Source organism: Carettochelys insculpta, chromosome 10, assembly GCF_033958435.1.
Source record: "Carettochelys insculpta isolate YL-2023 chromosome 10, ASM3395843v1, whole genome shotgun sequence".
In the NCBI taxonomy this organism is placed as follows: domain Eukaryota; kingdom Metazoa; phylum Chordata; order Testudines; family Carettochelyidae; genus Carettochelys; species Carettochelys insculpta.
Genome location: NC_134146.1, coordinates 43,538,378 through 43,559,277, shown reverse-complemented (window position 1 = coordinate 43,559,277; position 20,900 = coordinate 43,538,378). Strand labels below are relative to the sequence as shown.

General features: G+C 40.9%; 1 protein-coding gene across 2 annotated transcripts in view; it reads right to left on the bottom strand.

The window, feature by feature from the left end:
- Nucleotides 1-493: 493 nt before the first annotated feature.
- FXR1 (FMR1 autosomal homolog 1) overlaps nt 494-20,900 on the bottom strand; it is a 58,720-nt gene continuing 38,313 nt past the window's right edge. The window contains exons 11-17 of one of the 2 annotated variants that reach the window (XM_075003726.1): nt 19,270-19,356; nt 15,919-16,126; nt 7,619-7,825; nt 6,419-6,619; nt 5,403-5,483; nt 2,855-2,946; nt 494-1,514 (exon numbers count right to left, since the gene is read on the bottom strand). In XM_075003726.1, coding sequence (XP_074859827.1) covers nt 1,341-1,514; nt 2,855-2,946; nt 5,403-5,483; nt 6,419-6,619; nt 7,619-7,825; nt 15,919-16,126; nt 19,270-19,356 — 1,050 coding nt within the window. In that variant the 3' untranslated portion in view covers nt 494-1,340. The remainder of the gene's footprint in view (nt 1,515-2,854; nt 2,947-5,402; nt 5,484-6,418; nt 6,620-7,618; nt 7,826-15,918; nt 16,127-19,269; nt 19,357-20,900) is intronic. The other variant, XM_075003727.1, reaches the window with a different exon arrangement.

Below are 20,900 nucleotides of genomic sequence, written 5' to 3'. Positions count from 1 at the left end.
ACTTTATACGCTAGTGAAGATCAGGGCTTTTCGGACTCACATTGACATCCCCTACTCCATGCAGCAACAGTCGACTGCAGGGGCCAGATATGGATTTTGTCACATCTTCACTGATGCAGTAAAACTGAACTCCAGCAGATCAATCACAGTGCATCGAACCCACAGTAAGTACAGCATGCCACCACTTTTAAGTCCCTCTTTAAAAGCCTACACATCAGTATGTGAATGTGCCACTGTCAGTACTCCCAAGTTACTACCTATTCTAGATGACACCTATCTAGGCTGGAGGATAAAAACTATTTTTTTAAGTGCCTCAACTAAAGTTCTTAAACTCCTACGCAGAGAACATGAGCACAGTGTGTTATCTAGGTCTTCCCTAGGAGGCAGCCTAGAGTTCATCTTAACCCTTTAAAGAGGTTAGCACTAAATTACAACAAGCCTGAAATATCTTGAATTACTTTAAATTTTTTTTGATCAAAGGAAAGTAAGTAACCAATGGAAGATCAAAGTTTATTTTTTCTACCAGCATACAAAAACATATTGCACATCAAACAACCAAAACAAAAATAAAAATACTCTACCAAGGACTAACATGGAGTTTATACAGAATAAACTTTCTGGAAATTGATCTTTTCAGTAGTTCAGGTTATGCCTTAATGGACATGACTATTTCATCTTAGTGTTTTAACTAAAGCTATGTTTGATTTTTAAATACTGTACAGTTTAATAAATAAACCAAACAAAGCCTCAAAGTAGAACAGTCACTGCCAATGCCACCCAATATCCCTGCAGATTATGAGAATTTAACAAATGTATTCCAGTGGTCTGCAGTTTTTTTCCTCTACATACAGCGTTTAAAAAACATGTATTAAAACAGACCAGTTTCCAGACTAAACTAATGGAGAAATTACAATTCAGTGCAAATATTTTAGACTGCATTTCTTTCTAGTTTTCCTCAGGTGAAGAAGTGGTTGCATATTATTAAAAATGTAACAAAAGCAGCTAATGCTTTTGTAAAGAATATTACATTAGGGATTCTCCCCACATCTTTGCCATATTTTGAAAACAAAATAACATTTCCTATAGCCAGCAATTTTTGTTTATTTAAATGTTACATATACTATCTCAAGGCACATCTGATGATATATTTATAACACAGTAGGTGTCAAAGTATGTTTAACATATGATTTCTTCAGGATTCCTCCCCTTTCTGAATTCCAAAATGGAGGAACTGAAAGTGCGGTGTCAAGACTGGCGATCCATATTCTATCTTTGGCAAGCTTATACAAGCACTATTGTAAAATGTAATGTAAGAGAACTGTAAACTAGGAACTTCAGTTTTATGAAACACCATTCAGCACTGCTTCTTCCTGATTATTTTCATCTTCCTGTATAGTATGTGATTTCTCTTCTTCATGACTCTTCTGGGGGTTAGAAGGTTCATCCCCAGAAGTATTGGCAGGGCCATTTATTGCTTTTTCTGAAGGGCCATGTTCTTCAATCATATCTTTTGCCTTTAAAAGAAAAAAAATAAAAAGTCTACTAGATGCAACAGGAAAAATACAAGTCACAAGAATGTGTTGTGAATAGTAGGCAAGGACACAGGAGATCTAAGTTTGGCTCTGACACCAATTCCCCTCATTGGCATTGCCATATTAGATCAGACTAGTGGTCCATCTATTTCCATACCTGTCATCAACAGTACCAGATTATTCAGAGGAAGATGCAAGAAACCCTCCACCAGGTAGTTATGGAAAACCTCCTTAGACTCATGTGGTCAGAGGTTGACAAGTTCTGACGCATTAAGTCTTCTATCCCTTTCAATATTCCCCTACTGTTTTTTAATATTTACTAGTATAAATGGATATTCTTATTAGCCATATAAATGAATAATACCTTTTCAAACCCTGCTAAACTCATCTAAAAAAGATGCATTCTGTGTGCTGGGTGGAAACCTTTCTTAAGTTTTGAATTTGCCTTCTTTGTCCCTGAATGCCCTCTTGCTCTGGTATTATGAAAAGGGTGAACAGATTGCCAATTTACCAGCTCTACATCATTCAGTCTAGCCTCTATAGCATTATATAAGCCACCGAATAACTCTGCTTTAGTTTCCTCTATTTGTAAAATAAAAAATAATACCCACCTCTCAGGAGTCTGAAGTATTAACATTTTAAAAAGTGCTTTGAAGATTAAAAGCTTTATAGGTGGGAAGTATCTAAGGAATTGGGGTGAGGGCTTCTAATTTTAGAGTACAGCATTAGAGGTAGTAAATTCAACTTATTTGTAAACCAAGATCTGTATTATAATTCAACAAAAGATGATCAGCTGCCATGCATTTGACAAAGTGGGTCTTTGCTTACGAAAGCTTATTCTCCAATAAATTTGTTAGTCTATAAGGTGCCACAGGACTTCTCATTTTTGCAGGTACAGACTAACTTGGCTACCACTGATACCTGTCACCATGCAAGGCACTAAACTTAGCTGTATGGCGTGGAAATCCAGCAACCTCAAGAAAAAACTTGCACAGATAGAGACTTTTCCCTTACGATGTTACACCAATCTCAAACAATTGCCTCTTTACAGAAGATAAACACTAAAATCTTCAGAAAGACCATCTGATTTCCTAAATATTCTGCAAAATTTAAGATTTCATAATTCAGCTTCAAGATTGAAACAGTACTGTTGAGATCTATTTCAACTACAGTCACAGTGTAAAAGTATACTTCCTTGCTAGATAATATCAACTATTTTATCAATAATGTTTTTCATTCCTCAAGGGTGAAAGACTGAGCATTCCATCACTAAGGAACAAAGCCACATATATACATTTTTAAAAATATTTTTTTTTCCTTACCATCTCTTTCTTGTTTTTGGCCAGTGTTTCCCTTGGGAGGTTTCTTTGTCTGCTCTGAGATTCGGCTCGTGATATGTAATCAGCTACTGTGACTATGTGAGAGGAGAAAAATTAAAGATGCTAAAGCCTTGCAAAACATTTTACAGATTATTTCACATTTAACAGTGAACTAATTTGTTTCTGTACCATTGTTTAGCATTCTCTGCACTTTATGCATAAAATACAGATTTTACAGCTGATAAATATCTTATTTGTGAACCACCTAGCAATTCTTTAGGTGATTAAAATTATAACATTTAATAATTTCATAGTACAGATCAAATTCTATCCTTGGATAAACATGCATGGCTTCCACTGAAAGCAATGGTAGCTGAGTACACATCTGTTTCTGAAGGCAGAATTTGGCTGTAAATTAGGGTTAAAAGATAATTCTAGTTTGAGGTAGATGTTGGTTAAACACTCTCAGGAGGGCTATTACAGAGCTTCCTTTGTGACAAAACACTTATAACAGATTGTAAGGACTTCAACAAAGGGAATTTGTTTATACGGGTATATTTTATTGACTGGAATGTGAAGTGGACAGCTATGGTACCACAAACAAGGAAATTTACTTTTAGGTATCCCATAAATACAAGAGAGAGCAGAAACATAGGATGAATAGGTGAAACAAGAAGAAAATTTTAAAATACAGCTGGGTTGCAACATTTGCAAGGGTTTGGTGTTCAGAACCCTTGTGCATGTTGATTTTCGCGAATGGCGGGATGGGCTCAGAGCCCTGGAGCAGCGTTGGCAGCTGCCAGCACTCCTGGCCCCAGAGGCTCAGGAAGCAGCAGCTGCCAGTACTCCTGCATGGAGCCCCAGGGAAGAGGCATGGGTGCTCCTGCCCCAGAGCTGCTTGCAAATAACTGAATTTGTGAACATCAAGTTTGAAAATGTGGGGATCTTACTGTAAAGAGTAATGTGTTTATTGCTGTTTTTTATGAACTAAACACTCTCCTGCTATTTCCTTTCCACTTCTGTGATTTGAAAGGCAAGTCTATACTTCTAGAACACATTTGTGATATTACATTTTGAAGGGCTAAACCTAACTTAAAGGAACTCATTGGCTATGGTTACACTAGAGGGTTTTGTCGACAAAACATGCCATGCGTTAACACACAAAGTGCCTTTTGTTGACAGCATATGGACAAAACCCAGCACTTTCCCCGACAGGGTTCTGCTTCTCTGCCAAACAGCGTATTGCCTTCACTGACAGATTTGTCGACAAAACAGCTGTGTAAATATCCTAGGGGGCCTCTCTCGACAGACAGGGCATCCACAACAATAGGCAGCCCTGTCTGCTGTGCTTCCAGGTGCCTGTTTTGTTGAGAGCAGCTGGACCGTCTGGCTGCTCTGTCAGCAGAGCGGAGCGCTCTCCTGATTTGCTTTTGTGTGTGGCCACACTCTGTCAACAAAAGTTTTGTTGGGAAATCTCTTCTAACAGTGACTTCTGTTGATAGAAACTGCAGTGTAACCATAGTGATTCAGCGTGTCAAAAAGTATCTGTTCAACAATTAATTATATTAGCATTGGACAGATTCCACCTTGCTATTTTTCTGGGTTTAATGGTGATAACGTAAGACCTACATATTGCAGGTTTCAAAGCAAAATTGATTAATTTGGTTTCTGTTCCATTAAAAATTACATGATCCTCAGCAAACAAATGCAAGTATATCAGTCAGATGTTGAGAACAGCAGGCTGGAAAGCATCCTTTAAATTTATCAGAATGTCATATCAATTTACAATCTTACATTTTCTAGATGAGGTAACACTGAAAAAATCAGAGAAGTCACGTTTAAGATTTGAAGAGTTAGTACACACAAAACAAATGCCTCAAACCACAATATCATCAACTCCACCACCACACCCCCAAAACAAACCCAGAAACATGCAATTTAATTTAAAATGCCCTTTTTTCAATTTGTGGATGATTTCCCACTTCCATACAAGTGAGAGGCTGAAAGCATTGGGTTAATACAGGCATAAGGCAGGCAGATGTCACGTAAGTTCCTTCACACTGTTCTGCCAATGCACTTCAGTGCTAACATATGCCACCACTGCTATTTAATGCCATCTTCCTCTCACATGAAGAGAGCCAATAGTGAAACATTTTAAAATATGTGGTCGTGTCACTTTCAGGGGGTTGCACAGGTGCAAGTGCAGAATGTATCCCAGTATACCTATAGTGTTTGATTCTGAACCACTGAAATCAATGAGTTTAGTCATTGACTTCAACAGGAACTGAATCCATAGCATATTGTATTTGCAAGTGAGAAATTAAATTTTAAAGGACAGCAGAAATTAGTTTAATTAGGCAGGTTATCAATTAAATATGTTCTGTTGTAAGATTTGTTTTTTGCTTGATCGCAGTAGTCTTATTAGTTATTAAATAACTTATTAACAGTAGTGCAGCTATATATATATATTTATAGATATACATAAACAGCAGACACATGGCATTCCTTCATGCTAGCGATCTGAGGTTACCCACAGCTCCACTCGAGTTACCTGGCTGTCTATCTTCTGCCTGACCCCTGAAGCGACGCCTGCGGCTACGATTGCGTCGCTGGGGTTTTTTGTCACTATCATCTGCAATTGCAAAGTTTACCATGAACTATTCTGATGATAAAACTGTATTTCTTCAGCAGTTTAAAGATGGGCACAGATTGCTTTTATTAACATGGAAAACAAAATAAGATATTCTGCAAGAAAATGGAATTTTGAATAGGAAGAATTCAAAAAAGATTATAAACTTTATTTTACAGTTCTAGCCAGATTCAATAAAACGTTTAAGCATGTTTCACTTCAGTTTACTTTGCTGAATCAATGCTTATATGTGGTTGCTACACACATAACAAATCAAGTATAAACTGTTACTAGACTATGTCACTGGAAAGTTAAGCTTTCCCTATATTTGCAGTAAGATTTCTCAGACCTCAACTTTACCAAAAAACAGATGATTCTTCAGTGGACAACTTTATACTATTGTTCCATGGGAGCAAATTATATTCTTGACACTAGCTTTATGTTCCTCAAGTCCCAGATCCAGTAAAAGCACCCCATTCAAGAAGGAACTTACACAAATACTGATGTCTCAATGAAGTGAATGGGACTTATTCAGGAAAAGCACTAAAGCATAGGCCGAATGGGGACAGATGTAAAAGGAGTGAAGGAAATGGAATTCCGACCATGGGTGCCTTCTTTCTCTCATCAGCTTCAGAAGGCACTATTTTAAACAACAGTGCTGACAGGAGCCAAAGCAGACCCACACAGTCTTATTCAGATATGGTATAGGATAGCAGTAGAGACCAGTAAGAGAAGGAAGCCTCATGATACCACCATCGATGTGAAAGCCTTCTTTCACCAAAACAGAAAACAGTATAATACATTAATTTTTAAAATCATAGATTCTCCTCCACTCATAAAAATGAACATATGATTCATTACATTTACACAGCCAATTCAGAAAAATCTTTCTTTGAGGTAACTAATTCCTTAAGTTCTGTTCCCAAACAACAACATACCTAAGCCATTCTCATTAACAGAAGCAGTGTCAGATTCTGTCATTCCATCCATCAGAACAGCATCTTCGTCAGTCCTTCGCCTCCGTGATCGCCTACGACGGTTAGTACTGTGATGAGATTCACTGGCATCAGTGTCCACAGTCTGGTCTGACTCTGTGTTATCAAGTAAGCTGTAAGGGTTGCTGTCCGGATCTTTAAGCACTAGATATCATATGGAAAAGGTCCATCTAAGACAAATTGCAGTTACAGATAGTGGGACATGCTGACTTCATTATACAATTTAAAATACAAAAACATATAAAATGCAATACACTGACAAATGTAGCTATCATGGTTTTATGCTAGTTACTTTAGGCTTCTTCGCTAGTTCTGATAATCCAACAGCCTGTTTCTAGGGCACCACAACATAGTGTAATAAGGCAGCATATTATCAAGAGACCCGGAATGTACTATTTAAAAGAAAAACCTTTCAGAAGATTAGTTTTTTAATCTACTTATTTGCCAAAACAGCCCTCTACACCTGGTTAGCAGACACATACATGTGGGAAATTCCAATGTCACAGCCCATGTGGAGCCACCTCGGGAGTGGGGGTTTGGGAGGCAGAAACATCACAGCAGAGCCCAGCAGCTGGGGGCTTGTCCTTCTTCCAACCCCTGCAAGGGATCTCTGGCTCCACCAGTCCAGGACTGCAGCCTCCCCTGCATGTTGTACCATGGTGTCTTGGGCCCTTTGGTCCTGCAGGGACCCGCCCCCACTGCAGCCATGCTGTTAGTGCTGACCTAACCATACCTCTCTATTCTTACCCTCTAATTTCTAGTAACTGTAAAAACAAATACAATTAAAATAAAAATCCATCTCAACAGTTAAAATTAGAGAAAAACATTCTTCCAATTCTAGCTATGAGGAGCAGTGAAAGGACAAAGACTAGGAGTAAAGCATTAGGGAGAGGTGGGATGAAAAGCAAAGCCCTTGAACATTTTAACAACATGGTGCAAAAAACATGCAAATCCTAATGTTACTGTACTGAAATTCAACTGTAAATATCTAAATTTTGATAGCAAGCTTGCCTATTTTTTAAAGTTGCAATATTTTTTGAACTTACATTCATACATTAAAATAGTGATTTACTTAATTTAAGAGAAAATAAAGCCAGTTATGTGCAATAAAAATTAAACCCAAAATGTATTTCAGCACACTACCAGAGCTAATGGATGACTTCCCACCACGCGGTGGTCCCCCACGTCCACGACCCCCAGAAACACTACGCCCTCTTCCTCCAGGACGTCTTCTGCTGTCACGCTGATGTCGACTCTCTCGGTCATCTTCTCCTGCCAGTGACCAATCGCTCAGTTCATCTTTTCTCTCAGATTCAGTTTCAGAGGGATTAGACAGCTCAGAGTTTGTACCTTTAACAATATAAAAGGAAAAAGAGATGGATATGTATTTTAGGGCCATATTCTAGCTTCGGATGAGTAAGAATCACACGGACCACAGGGATCCGCAAAAATTTGACATCAAAATATACTTCTGAGACTGATGTTTAGCAACTCTCTAGAAGACTCAGTTTTGTAACTACATGAGAAACATGCAGTCAAAGATTTATTATGAAGTTTTAGTGATTTTCAAGATCAATTCATGTATAACAAACATTTTGTCTTTTTGTACATGGAAACGCAATCACTGAAGGATTAATTCCATCTATACATACATATGGGCTGTATGATCCAGATTCTAGACAATGCCCCCCAAAATTTCCAGAGACAACTTTACAGCCTTATATCTAACAGAAGCTGCTAAGCGACTTTATCATGCAACTCCTATAACGTCGGTTTGAACAATTTAACTACTAACAAATCCATAAATTTCAATCTCATATTTACGGATAACACACTCTCCATAGTTTCCTACTGGATTAAAAATACAACTCCTACCTTTGTACTTTAAGCACTCTGATGCTAAAGTAATCAGGTCTGAAAATGCTCATCTCATGAAGGAATACCAACTCTGATAACTGAATTCCCCAAGATAAAAATCATTTATGTACTATATCAAGATACAACCAACTGTGCAACACCTGTTCCAGATCAATGCACAATTCACCAATGGTACAAAAGGGTTTACATATTTGCATACGTATCTCATAGAACTCGAAGGGACCTTGAGAGATCACTGAGTCCAGTCTCTGCCCTCTTGGTAGGACCAAGCAACCTCCCTGGCAGATTTCTTTTTTTTTTTTTGTTTTGATCTATTTGCCCCAAGTCCCTAACTGGCCTCCTCAAGGACTGAATTCACAACCTGGGTTTACAAGGCCAATGCTCAACCTCTGGCACACACAAGCAATATTTTTTGGTGCTGACAGAAGGTATAAATCATCAATGCATATAGCACAGCAAACTCTGGACTTACTGGCATCAGGCCTAAATAAAGATCATGCTAACTGCAGATCCAACCTAGTAGATGAAAAAATTCTTAAAAATGATAATTTAGTCTTAAGATTAGAATCACAGAATTGGAAGGTTTTCAAATACAGCCTCTGGCACTCAAAGCCAGGCTAAGTATTATCTAGACCAGGGGTCAGCAACTGCCGGCATGCATGGCAAAGTGGCATGTAAGCCAATTTTTATTGGCACATGAGATGGGAGCTCAGCTTCCCAGCAATGTTCCCCTGAAGCTAGGAGCTTGCTCAAAGCCATGCCACCTGTGAATTAACAAGAGAACAGCTAATGCTACCAGCCACCACCTACATGATAAAGCTCTGCATCTTGTTTATTATTGAAGCTGTTAGTAGGACTATTAGTGACTTTAAAAAGTAGCACCAGCATTCAGGCCATATATTGAAGTCAAAAGGTCAAATTTCAGCACTCTGCCTCAGGAAGGTTGCTGGCCCCAATACAGACTATTTCTGGCAGGTGTTTTTCTAACCTTTTAAATATCTCTAATGACAAAGATCCCACAACCTCCATGGCCACTTTATTCCAGTGCTTAACTATCCTGACAGGAAGGTTTTTTTTTTCTGGTGGATGTTCCCCTCCAGGTGTTGGTGCTCCCCTGTGCCTTTGCACAGAGATTTTTACAGCAGTATCTGCACGGGACCCTCACGCACTGACGGTGCTTCAATAGTGCACACACACACACAGCCTGAAATCCTCAGTTCCTTCTCTATTGTGGAGATGGATCCAAAGTTCACAGTAGAAGAGAGGAGAGTGGGTAGTGAGCAACCACTAGGGACACCCATCTAAAAAAAAATCACTTACGGTACAGGCAAGTAACCTCCTCCTCTCTTGGTGCTCCACTCCAAGTTACTGAAAAGCAGCGTATCTTAAGGAGATAGGAACTTCAGATCTACTAATAAAGCTGTAGACTGCACTACTCAGACCCATCTGGATGACTCTTACCCATGGATAAGAGCATGACATTTGGCAAACATGCTCTGAAGCTCAGGTGGATGCTTTGCAAATATCTGTGACGGGCCCATCAGGTAAGAATGCCACAGAGGTTGACGCTGATCTGGTGTAGCGTGTGCCCCAAGTTCTCCTACATGTGTGGCAGAAGTAACTGCAACTAAGAACTCAGTGTTCATAAATAAATGAAGTGAACACATTCTTTAAAGCTCAAATGGTTGGTGCATCAAGTATGTGATGACCAAGTGTAGGTCCCAGGGTTGAGTGGGTGGTCTAATGTCTCGGCACAGGGTCTGGAGGCCCTTAGGGAATCATTTATGTGATGGAATGGACAAAGATAAGTTTCTCCAGTGTTATGGTGAAATGCTGTAATTGCTGCGAGATGTACTTACATGGACCTACAGGAGAGGCCAGATAATTTAAACTCAAGGTCTACACTACAAAATTAGGTTGATTTTCTAGGCAACCAGTCCACACTACAAGGTCCGTTTTTCTGACTTAAAGGGCTCCTAAGATCAACTTGTGTATTCCTGCTTTTCATAAGGAATAACATATGGTCAACTTTACGGTAGTGCAGATGGAGAGTTGTGAAATTCACTGTTATTGGCCTCCTGGGCGTGTCCCACAGTGCCCCAATGTGATCACTCAATTGAATTTTCAGCTCAAATGGCCCAGGAAAATTTGATTTTCATTTCATTTGGCCAGCATGGTGACTGATGCAGATAGCACACTTCAGAAGCACATCTCACCACGGCTTTCCAGGGTTGCAGACAAGCTCCAGGACCTTATTTTTGTGTGGGAGGGTGAAGCTCTGCTGGCAGAGCTAGAAGTAGCAAAAGAAACGTAGACATCTATGTCAAGATCACAGGGCATGACAGAAAACAGATAAACCAGGGATGGCCAGCAGTGTCACAGGAAGGTAAGGGACCTTAAGCAGGTGTACCAGGAGACAAAGGAAGCAAATTATGTTCCAGGATCATTGCCACAGATGTGCCACTTCTGTGAACAGTTGCATGGGATTCTGTGGGGGACACAACCAATGTACCCAAACAGTCCACTGATACCTCCCAAGAGATTCGTCAAGGAAGCCTCTGACAACAGCAGAGAAGACATGGTGGACAAGGAAAAGGATGACAATGACAATGGTCAGCAGGCAAACGGAGCAGCTGGTCTTACCGACAGCCAGGACCTCTCTTTTAAAAAGTTTGGATCTCATCCTCTCCTCCCAGGACATTTTGCAGATGGACCCTGATGGCAGGGAGAGCACCTCTGGTGAGTTCTCATTTTAATCATGCTACAGGTAGGTTAAGGCACCTGGGTATGATCTGTGGCAGGCACTGTACCTACACAGCCCAGGCCGCCTGAAACAAACTTATTAACTTGCCTAGGAACAGAGTACTGATCCTCCCTGAACATCTACATAAAGCTCTCAGACAAGCCTGCCTTATTCCAAGCTCCAAGATAGGATACCTTTCCTTGCCAAGCCACAAGTAAGTAATCAAGCATCATTCAACCACAGAGCAGTGCAGTATACAGACCAGCCTTCTACCCATATTCAGTCAGCCTTTGTCCGTTATAAATGTCTGCTGTTCTAATGAGGCTGATATCTCTCTACAACCTAGAGGGAGCAGGGGAAGGATCATTAAGCAATTAAGATAGCACAGGCTGCTTCGCCATGATTAGATCACCCCCTACCTCACCATTCCCAAGGCTCTTTCAATGTCCCAGAGAAGGGGTGGGGGGGAAGAATCACACAGCAACACAAGCTCCACACATAGCCACAAGGAGAAAAGCACTGCACTGTACTGTCATGCTCTGTCAAGGAGTAGGACACTGGATTGGCAGTGATTTGGTCCCAAAACAAATCTGAGAAAAGTCTGTGGGCAGGGTGTCTAGTTACGTGATTATCATCATCCTGTTGGTCCAGGGCTGAAAACAAATCCCCTCTCTTCAGCACTGGAATGATGGTCATGAGGGTAACCACTCTGAATTTTAACTTTCTGATGAACTTGTTGAGTTGCCTGAGGTTGAGACTAAGTTTCCATCCCCACTCTTCTTTTATTTAAAAAAACAGTGGGCTTGAAACTCCCTTCCTTCGTGTTGACCAAGCACCATCTCCACGTCTCCTATCTGCTGAAGATTCTGCACTCTTGGTAAAGCAAGTGGTCATGAGAAGGGTCCCTGAAGAGGGATGTGATAGTGCAGGGGGTATGGACTGGAAGGGTATGGTATAACCTGACAACAACCTGTAGGGCCCATCTGCCCATAGTGATGGCCCAGCAGCATCTGTAAAATGGAAGCAAACAGTGACTAAAGGGTGAAGTAGACAGAGTGAACACTGGAGTAGGCAGAAGGTCTTCTATGCCCTTGACCAAGGCTTCAAATCTGCTCATTAGATAGAGGAGGATGAGATGTTGCTGATGGTGGGGGTATCATTGCTGAAGCTTACATCTCTGGTGTTGATGTTGCTGCTGATTGTGTACCTGTTGGTTCTGTTGCATGTAGGCCAGATATCACAGGCATTGGTAAGTCTAATAGCTGTATTTACTTCTAGAAGCTGGCACGTAGATGCCTAGAGACTGCAGTACAGCACTCAAGTCTTTCATGGTGTACAACAACTTGTTGCTCTTTTTGGCAATTAATTTCTCACCAATGAAGAGGAGATCCTCCATGATGTTTTGTACCTCACATGGGAAAGAGGAGGAACTGAACCATGAAAACCAATGCCTAACACACGCCATTATGGTGGATCTGGAAGTGGTGTCTGCAGCACTAAGGGCAGCCTGCAGTGTCATGTGGGAAATTATTTGTTCTTCTGAAACCACTGCTTGGAGTTGGGTCTTTTGGCTTACGAAAGATCATCAATAAAGCTCCTGAATTTCCCAGAGTTTCCATAGTCCTATTTGGCCTGTAGAATGACAGAACTTGATACCCTAAGTTTACAACATATGGATTCCAGCTACTCAATTGTCATAACTGGAATTGCATGTCTTAAAGTCAACTTTTCCATATACCATAGACTTGGCCTATCTGTCAGGGGAAAACAGGAGGAAAACTCCCTCGACTGGAAAGAAATGTGTAAATAAAATTTATCTAACTAAAATGCTATACTAATTAAAATATGAACAAAAATAGTAGAACTGATGAGCTCTGTCTTAGGCCACAGGAAGGTAGGAAAAGAACAGAAGAGTTCAACCCCCTCCCCCCATTGGCATGTAAAGTAGGCAACATGGAGATTTTTACAGCAGAATCTACAAGTGAAGGTGAAATGGTGCACATACAAGGACATCTCTCAAAGAATTACTTGATTTGTCTTGCTTTCAATGTTCTTGCTAATACGTCCCAGGATAATTGCCCCCCTCCCTTTTTTTTGGGGTATTTTTGGCAACAGTTTTGTTTGCTAATATTTTGCTTATGATCTACTAAGACCTTTTTCATAGTACTCCTTCCTAGGCAATTATTTCCCATACTGTGTGTGTAAAGCTGATTGTTCCTTCCTAAGTGGAGTCTTTTGCATTTGTCTTTATTGAATTTCATCTTATTAACATCCAACCACTTCTCCAATACATCTGAATCATTCTGAATTCTAATCCTCTCCTCCAAAGCACTTGCAACCACCACCAGCTTGGCACTGTCTGCAAACTTAAGAAGTTTACACTACATGCCATTATCAAAATCAGTGATGAAGATAGTGAACAGAAACAGACTCAAAATTGATCCTGGCAGGACTACATCTGTTATGTTGCTCCAGCTTGACTGTGAACCATTGATGAACACTCTCTAGGAACTGTTTTCCAACCAGATATGCACCTTATCCCATCTATTTGTATTTCTCTAGCATATTTATAAGATGTTCATGTGAGACAGTATACAAAGCTTTACCAAAGTCAGTATCAACCACATCTGCCACTTCCCACACCCACAAGAGTGGTTTGACAGCACTGGCCTGCTAAACCCAAGGTTGTGAGTTCAATCCTTGAGGAGGACATTTAGGGAGTGGGGCAAATAGATGTCAGGGATGGTGCTTGGTCCTGCCAAGAGGGCAGGGGACTGGACTAGATGACCTCACAAGGTCCCTTCCAGTTCTAGGAGATGTACATCTCCAATTAACACACACACTCTTTCCATTTTTGAAACATGAATGAAGCATATTTGAGGACAATTGTAAAATATTTTTAAAAGTAATTACAGGCACTCCCCTTCCTGGATGTTCTATATGTAGATTTATGGGGAGTTAAAAGCCAAGTAGTGGTTCTGCATTACATCTTCTGAGTTCTTAAGAATGCCACCTTTAGCTGAGGGAATCTGGGGAGAAGTCTTAAGAGGTAATTGAACATACAGTAGCATCTCTGTACCTTAAAAAACACCAGGATTTTCTGACTAGTTTTAACCAGAGAACACTGAAGAGTGCAAGTGCTATCTGTTTATAATTGTTTTTAGTCTTTAAAGTCACTGAAGTTATATAAAAAACGTGGCCAGAGACTACTCGTTTATTTTATTTTGGCTGCTACTGAATACCTGTATGCGTGACATTGCACCTTATATTCTTTATGGAAATACACTTATGAATATACATAAGTGGAAGACACTTCATGTAAATATATCTTTTAACGCATCATTAGAAAAATTATGATTTCCTGAATATTCCATTTGTGTACATACATCATTCTCATATTTAAAATTAGAAATATGAAATACAACCCTGTTTATTAATCTAGAAATGCTAAGTGAAGCCCATTAGCAGCACTGAAGAACTTAATGGCCAATGGTTGGGACAGTGATCTGTGAACAGTGTTGTTTTTCCTGTATAAAAGGCCCTGCCAGGATAGGTGGCCAGATCACCTGATACTGTAACCCATTTTGGATGCTATACTTTTCCATTGGACACAAGGATTCCTGCCTTTGGTAACAGAAATATAAAGGTGGGAACACAAACAACAGGCATGGCCGCCAGATGCCTTGACAACCCTGTTTAACATTTAAGATGTCTGCTGCAATCACCTGGAATTGAATATTACGAAAGATCAGGCCCAAGATGGGAGGTTTCGCAGCTTGTGACAAAGAATGATCAGAACTTGTGTTAGGGCAAGAAATTACATGTGAAGAGTTTCTTAGAGTATAAATATCAGCTATCATGTTTTGTTTTATTTTGACTACTAATTCACTTTGAACTGTCTATCATTTGCAGCAACTTAAAATCCAGTTATTTTATATTTAATAAATCAAATTTATTAATAAGAAAAAGTATAAATAATTGTTAACCTGGGGAACAAGAACTGTGTATCTCTCTCTCTTTCATTTATAAAGGGGACAACCAATTCATCAGCCTGCTCTGTATAAAGCATTGTAAAGAGCACGACTGATTCATGGTGTTCTGGTCCCACTGGAGCTGTGCACATGGATGATGTGTCAGGCTCCCCTGACTGAGCCCACCCATGGCTGAGATGATCTCAGTGTCCATGTTGCTCTGCTGTGGGCTCTGACCCCAACTGTGTGCCACTGCAGAAGGGGTAGAAGGGGTTTGCTCACGAGGCAAGGCTTTTGCAGTGCCCCAGGCAGGCTCCATGATATTTCAGCACATCAAGTGACAGCCTCAAGAGGATCTCTGTAATCAAACTTCTCACAACAAGTAAACCTAACACATGGTTTTCTTTGCTTAACTTCAATCTCATTCTGAGTTGTTATACAGTTGCACAGTCCATTTGCCTGACTCAAGTCAGTACCATATAATTACAACTATTGTGTTCTCACCAAGTTCAGTTACTGCAATTTCATTTCTTTCTTTTTTTTTTTGGAGGGGGTATTACAATATCTTTTCAACAGGAATGCAAACAGAAAGACAGGTTCTTCACAGGGCCTCATGCTCCTTTGAGATGCAAGTTTAATAATTAAGCCGCTCTACCTATCTTAGGTGAGCTCAGGGTTCTCAGGAACGTATTCTTTCAACTGCGTTCCACCATATAAGTAATATAGACATTTCATTTTTAGATACATTTTAAAATAAACTACACATCTTTTTCTCTTTTTGCTTCTTTTCTTTTTCCAGAAGTTTCCATACCTGTTCTGTGAATTTAAAAAAAAAAAAAAAAAAAACTCACCATAACCCGATGTATAATTGGGGCCTCTGCGACCTCTCCCTCTTCCACTGTATGACCTGGACCCTTGTACTGAGGACAGATTACTCTCATCAGTAGCATAGCCCTTCTCCTTTTCTGGACCTCTGCTGGAGGAAGGTCTGAAACCCATACCAATCTGACGCAGTTGTTCATCAATCTGGAGCCTCTCCAGCCTTAGTTGTTCTACTTCCTGAATTCAGAGAGAAAGTCATAACCAGTTTTACAGCAAAACTGTGTGTTGTCAGAAAGTGAATTGTATCCTGTGTGTCATTTTACCAGAGTACGCTTAACAGATTTTCAGAACTCCCATTACCAGTCACTATTATGTCATGTATTTCATCCCTGTCAGAAAGCCAGAGAAAGTCCATATGTAGTAAAGAATCATAAAGGATTAGGGTTAGAAGAGACCTCAGGAGGTCATCTAGTCCAATCCTCTGCTCAAAGCAAGATCAATCCCAACTAAATCATCTCAGATAGATGTTATCAAGTGCAAACTTAAAAACCTCTAAGGATCAAGATTCCACCACCTTCTCAGGTAACCCATTCCAGTGCTTCACCACCATCCTAATGAAATAAGTTTTTCCTCATATTCAATCTAGACCTCCTCCACAGCAATTTAAACCCATTGCTGCTACTTCTGTCATCTGCCACCATGAGAATGGCCTAGGCTCCATCCTCTATAACCCCCATTCAGGTAACTGAAAGCTGCTATTGAATCCACCCTCACTCTTCTCTTCTGCACACTAAATAATCCCAGTTCCCTAAGCCTCTGCTCCTAAATCATGTGCCTCAGCACAATGATTTTCATAGCCCTCAACTGGACTTTTTTGTCCACACCCTTTCTGCAGCGGGGGGAGGGGGCAGGCCCAAAACCAAACACAATATTCCAGTTGTGGCCTCCCCAGTGCTGCATAATGGGGCAGAATCACATCCCTCTATATGTTGAAAATGCTCCTACTACCGCAGCCTAATATGCCGTTAGTCTTCTTGGCAACAAGGGCACAATGTTGACTCATACCCAGCTTCTCATCCACTGTAATCCCCAGGTCCTCTTCGGCAGAACTGCCACTTAGCTTGTGAATTTCCAGCCTGTAGCAGTGCATGGGATTTTCCATCCTAAGTGCAGGATTCTGCACTTGTCCTTGTTGAATGTCATCAGATTTCTTTCTGGCCCCAGCCTCCAATTTCTCGAGGTCACTCAGAACCCTACACCCCTATCCTCCAGCATATCTACTTCTCCCCCACAGCACTGTGTCACCTATGAACTTGCTCAGGGTGCAGTCATTCCCATTATCCAGATCATTAATGAGGATGTACTTAGTGTATTTACATTCCTCATGCTTCATTAATACTTAGTGCCTTCTTTATATTTATTGCTTAATTTAGTGTATACCTCACATAAAAATATGGTTACCTGAACTATAACTGTCATTCTTCAAGGTATGTTGACTACATCTACACTAGCTCAAATCTTCGAAATAGCCATGCAAATGGCCATTTCGAAGATTAGTAATGAGATGCTGAAATGCATATTCAGCACCTCATTAGCACACCGGCGGCTGTGGCTCTTCAAAATTGCCGCTATTTGCTGCCATGCTGCTTGTTCAGATGGGGGTCCTTTTCAAAAGGACCTCGCCAACTTTCGAGGATGAGCCACATGGCAGCAAAAAGCGGCAATTTCAAAGAACCGCAGACACTGGTATGCTAATAAGGTGCTGAATATGCATTTCAGCATCTCATTACTAATCTTCAAAATATGGCCATTTTGAAGATCTGAGCTAGTTTAGATGCAGCTGTTGTGTGTTTATATACTCCACATTAGTACACTAGGCATGCACATGCCTCAAGTTAGACGCTTTTAGCTAGCATTAGTTGTCAAGGTGTCACATGCGTGTTGCACTCCCTGAAGCCATGAACTGAAAGTACAAAAGCTAGGGCCATCTTGATCCCTACCCAGTTCTTTCTAACAGGAATTCTGATGTCTTCAGACTCTGATATAGCAGGAAAGGCATGTGGGGCGTGGAATGTATAAGCATAACTCATCTTGAAGAAAAACTACTTCTGTACAGGGTAAGTAACAGTTTCTTCTCCTTCTCCACAACTATATTCACTTTTAGGCGATTCCAAAGCAGCACTTCTGAGGTGATAAGACTCAAGAGTATATTTGAATAAGAACTGAGGCACAAACTTCCCCAAGCCTGGATTAGTTCCAGAATACATTGTAATGGCAGAGAACAACGGTGGGCAACCTGAAGCCCACTATGGCTCCACCTGTGGCCCACAGACACCCTGGCTGCTCAATTCCCCCATAAGACTCATGCAAAGCTGGGGTACTGGAATTCCTACTCCACCCCTTCCCTCCCAGCACTTTTGGAGCCCATGAATTGCCCGATTCGTTCTCCATCCCCATTCACCTACCTCATCTCCTCCTTCTCCCAAGAACTGGAATGCCACTAATCAGCAGTTTGCAGTTGTTCCAGCTCTGGTGGAGTGGAGGAGTGCAAACCAGGCAATGCATGTGCTCCAAAAGTGCTGGGAGGAAGAGACGGCAGGTGAGTTCTGGTGCCCTGGTCTGCAAAAGACACATGAGGAAGGCACAGGTGGAACTCTTGTGGGCTGCAGGCTGCTTGAGTTCACTAAGGTGAAGGAGGGCCACTCATGTGGCCCATTCACAATTCATTGTTGACCACTGCTGGCACAGAGTCTTGTGACACTGGCAAGTGAAGACAATCTGCAGGGCAGATGTATATCTGTGAGTGGGATATCATTTAAACATGCTGCAAAGGTAGTTCCATCTCTCGTGATAGCAACTAGAATTGTCTCTGGAGGTCTGACATTTGCCAGGTTGTAACAAGCTCTGATGCAGAACATCATCCAGCTGGAGATCACCTGTGTAGAAGCCACCTAACTGACATTATCACTGGTAAGAACTCTGCCTTTGCAAACAAGTAAGAACAGGATCCAGTGGCTCAAACTGAGCCAATGAGCCAAGCACTTTGGGTAGTTCCAATCTGTAGCCACATTCACCAAGAAAGTGTGTGATCTCGATATTCACCCTAGTTTAAATCAAATATATGCAACATTGTTCTCTACTGCCTTATTTTATTAACCTTATTTGTATTGTAAATAACCTGTGATCATGTAACTTAAGATCAATATAAAGCATATGTGCAAGAGAACAAAGTTGACGCCATGTATACAATCTTAGAACTAATCCCAAAAGGAACCGAACATCTGCCACTAGCACTGAAGGCATTACTCAAGAACATAAGCAAAAATTGCTAATTTCCTAGTAAGCATTTCCAAAATACGAACATTAAAAAAAGCACTAACCTTCAGGTAGGCAATATGGTATTCTAAAAGAACTTGGACATTTCCAATGTTTTCTTTAGTGCCAACAAATACAAATGGGACCATTCCCTGTAGAAACAAAAATCTATAATCATTCTCAAGAAGCGTAACATTACCAAAATCACAAAAAAATAATTACATGAGTGAGTATTATAAATAAATGATAAACACCACTTGTAACAATGTACCCTGAACCTTGGGCTGTATCCAAGACATACTAGATACTCCCAATGGTGACAGACATTTCTACTCTTCTCTGAACTCCAGGCTGTTGTAAGTTAGAACAGCTTCAGGACTGGTTTAATTTATGATTGGCCGCTTGTGGTCCCAACAGGCCATTCCACCAGCCACACATCAATGGGTCATAGGGATATTTAGTCCATAGCACTTTCCCCCAGCCATGCCCACTGCACTAGCTGCCAGCAAAGGAGTAGCTTTGGTGGCTTTATGCCATTCATAAACACCTAAAAAAGGGAAAAAAATCCTTCACTGGCTAGTTAAACCAGCTTTTCAGCACAGATGAGCCATAACGGGCTCAAACATCTACCTCTATGTTTTCATATATATATAAAATAAATAATTATCATGAACAAAAATATATTAACTACTTGTCAGTTGTGCAAGTGATGGGGTAATTGTGGGAGAAAGAATACAACAAATTAAAAAATTATCATTAGTCCTATTAAAAAAAATATGGATCACTAGCACATTTACCTAGCATTGCCTGGGTCTTCAAGGGGGGGCTCAGGGCAGGGGTCTGGGTTGCGGGCTAAGGAGGGGCACGCAGGAGTCACGGTTGAGGGCTAAGGATGGGCTCAGGGCAGGGGGCTAGGAGGTAGGTGGGGTCTCATGGCAGAAATGTCAGGGGTACAGAAGTGAAGAGACTGGGTCTATAGAGAGCTCAGGGCTGGGAGTGTGGCCGCTAAGCTAACCAGCCAGGAGCTCCCTGGGTCTGGCTGGTGCAGTACTATCTAGCTGGCAGATCCCTAGGGCTGGCCAGAGAAGCAGGGGGCACCGATGCCCAGCCACCAGATCTACAGTGTCACTGTGCCTGCTAGCAGACCCCTCCCTTTCCATTTTATGAGAAAGGATCATATTCCATGCACATTCCACTGTCCTGGTGCAACCAAATCCTCACCTTGCTTTAAATTACAACAGGAGGAACTAGCATACCAAATTTGATGGTTCTAGCTCTTACTATTGAGGAGGAGCTCCTGAACACTCATAGATAAATGGACAGACACACTCTCAAATATATAGCAGATGTAATCAACTTTGAGTTGCTGAAGTTTAAATGTAAATTTATTACTGGTGAATGGTGCTGGTTTGAGAGCCCTGGTGAACGAAGCCCACTGTGCAGACACAGAACAGGTACAGCTCTGACCTGGAAAAGGTGCCTCAACCATTAAATTTACAAGGATGATTTTTAGGGGCAAAAGTGTAAATCAATCTCCAGAGTCAATTCTTCTTTCTGCTGGGAATGCCAATAAGAGTCCCTCCCAACCAGTTTCAATTTTAGCAGACTTTGTGATACAAATACCAGTCAGCCAGCAACTGAACTGAAACCAAATTAATGTCTCATAGGCGACCAACGAACCATTAGATAATTACTC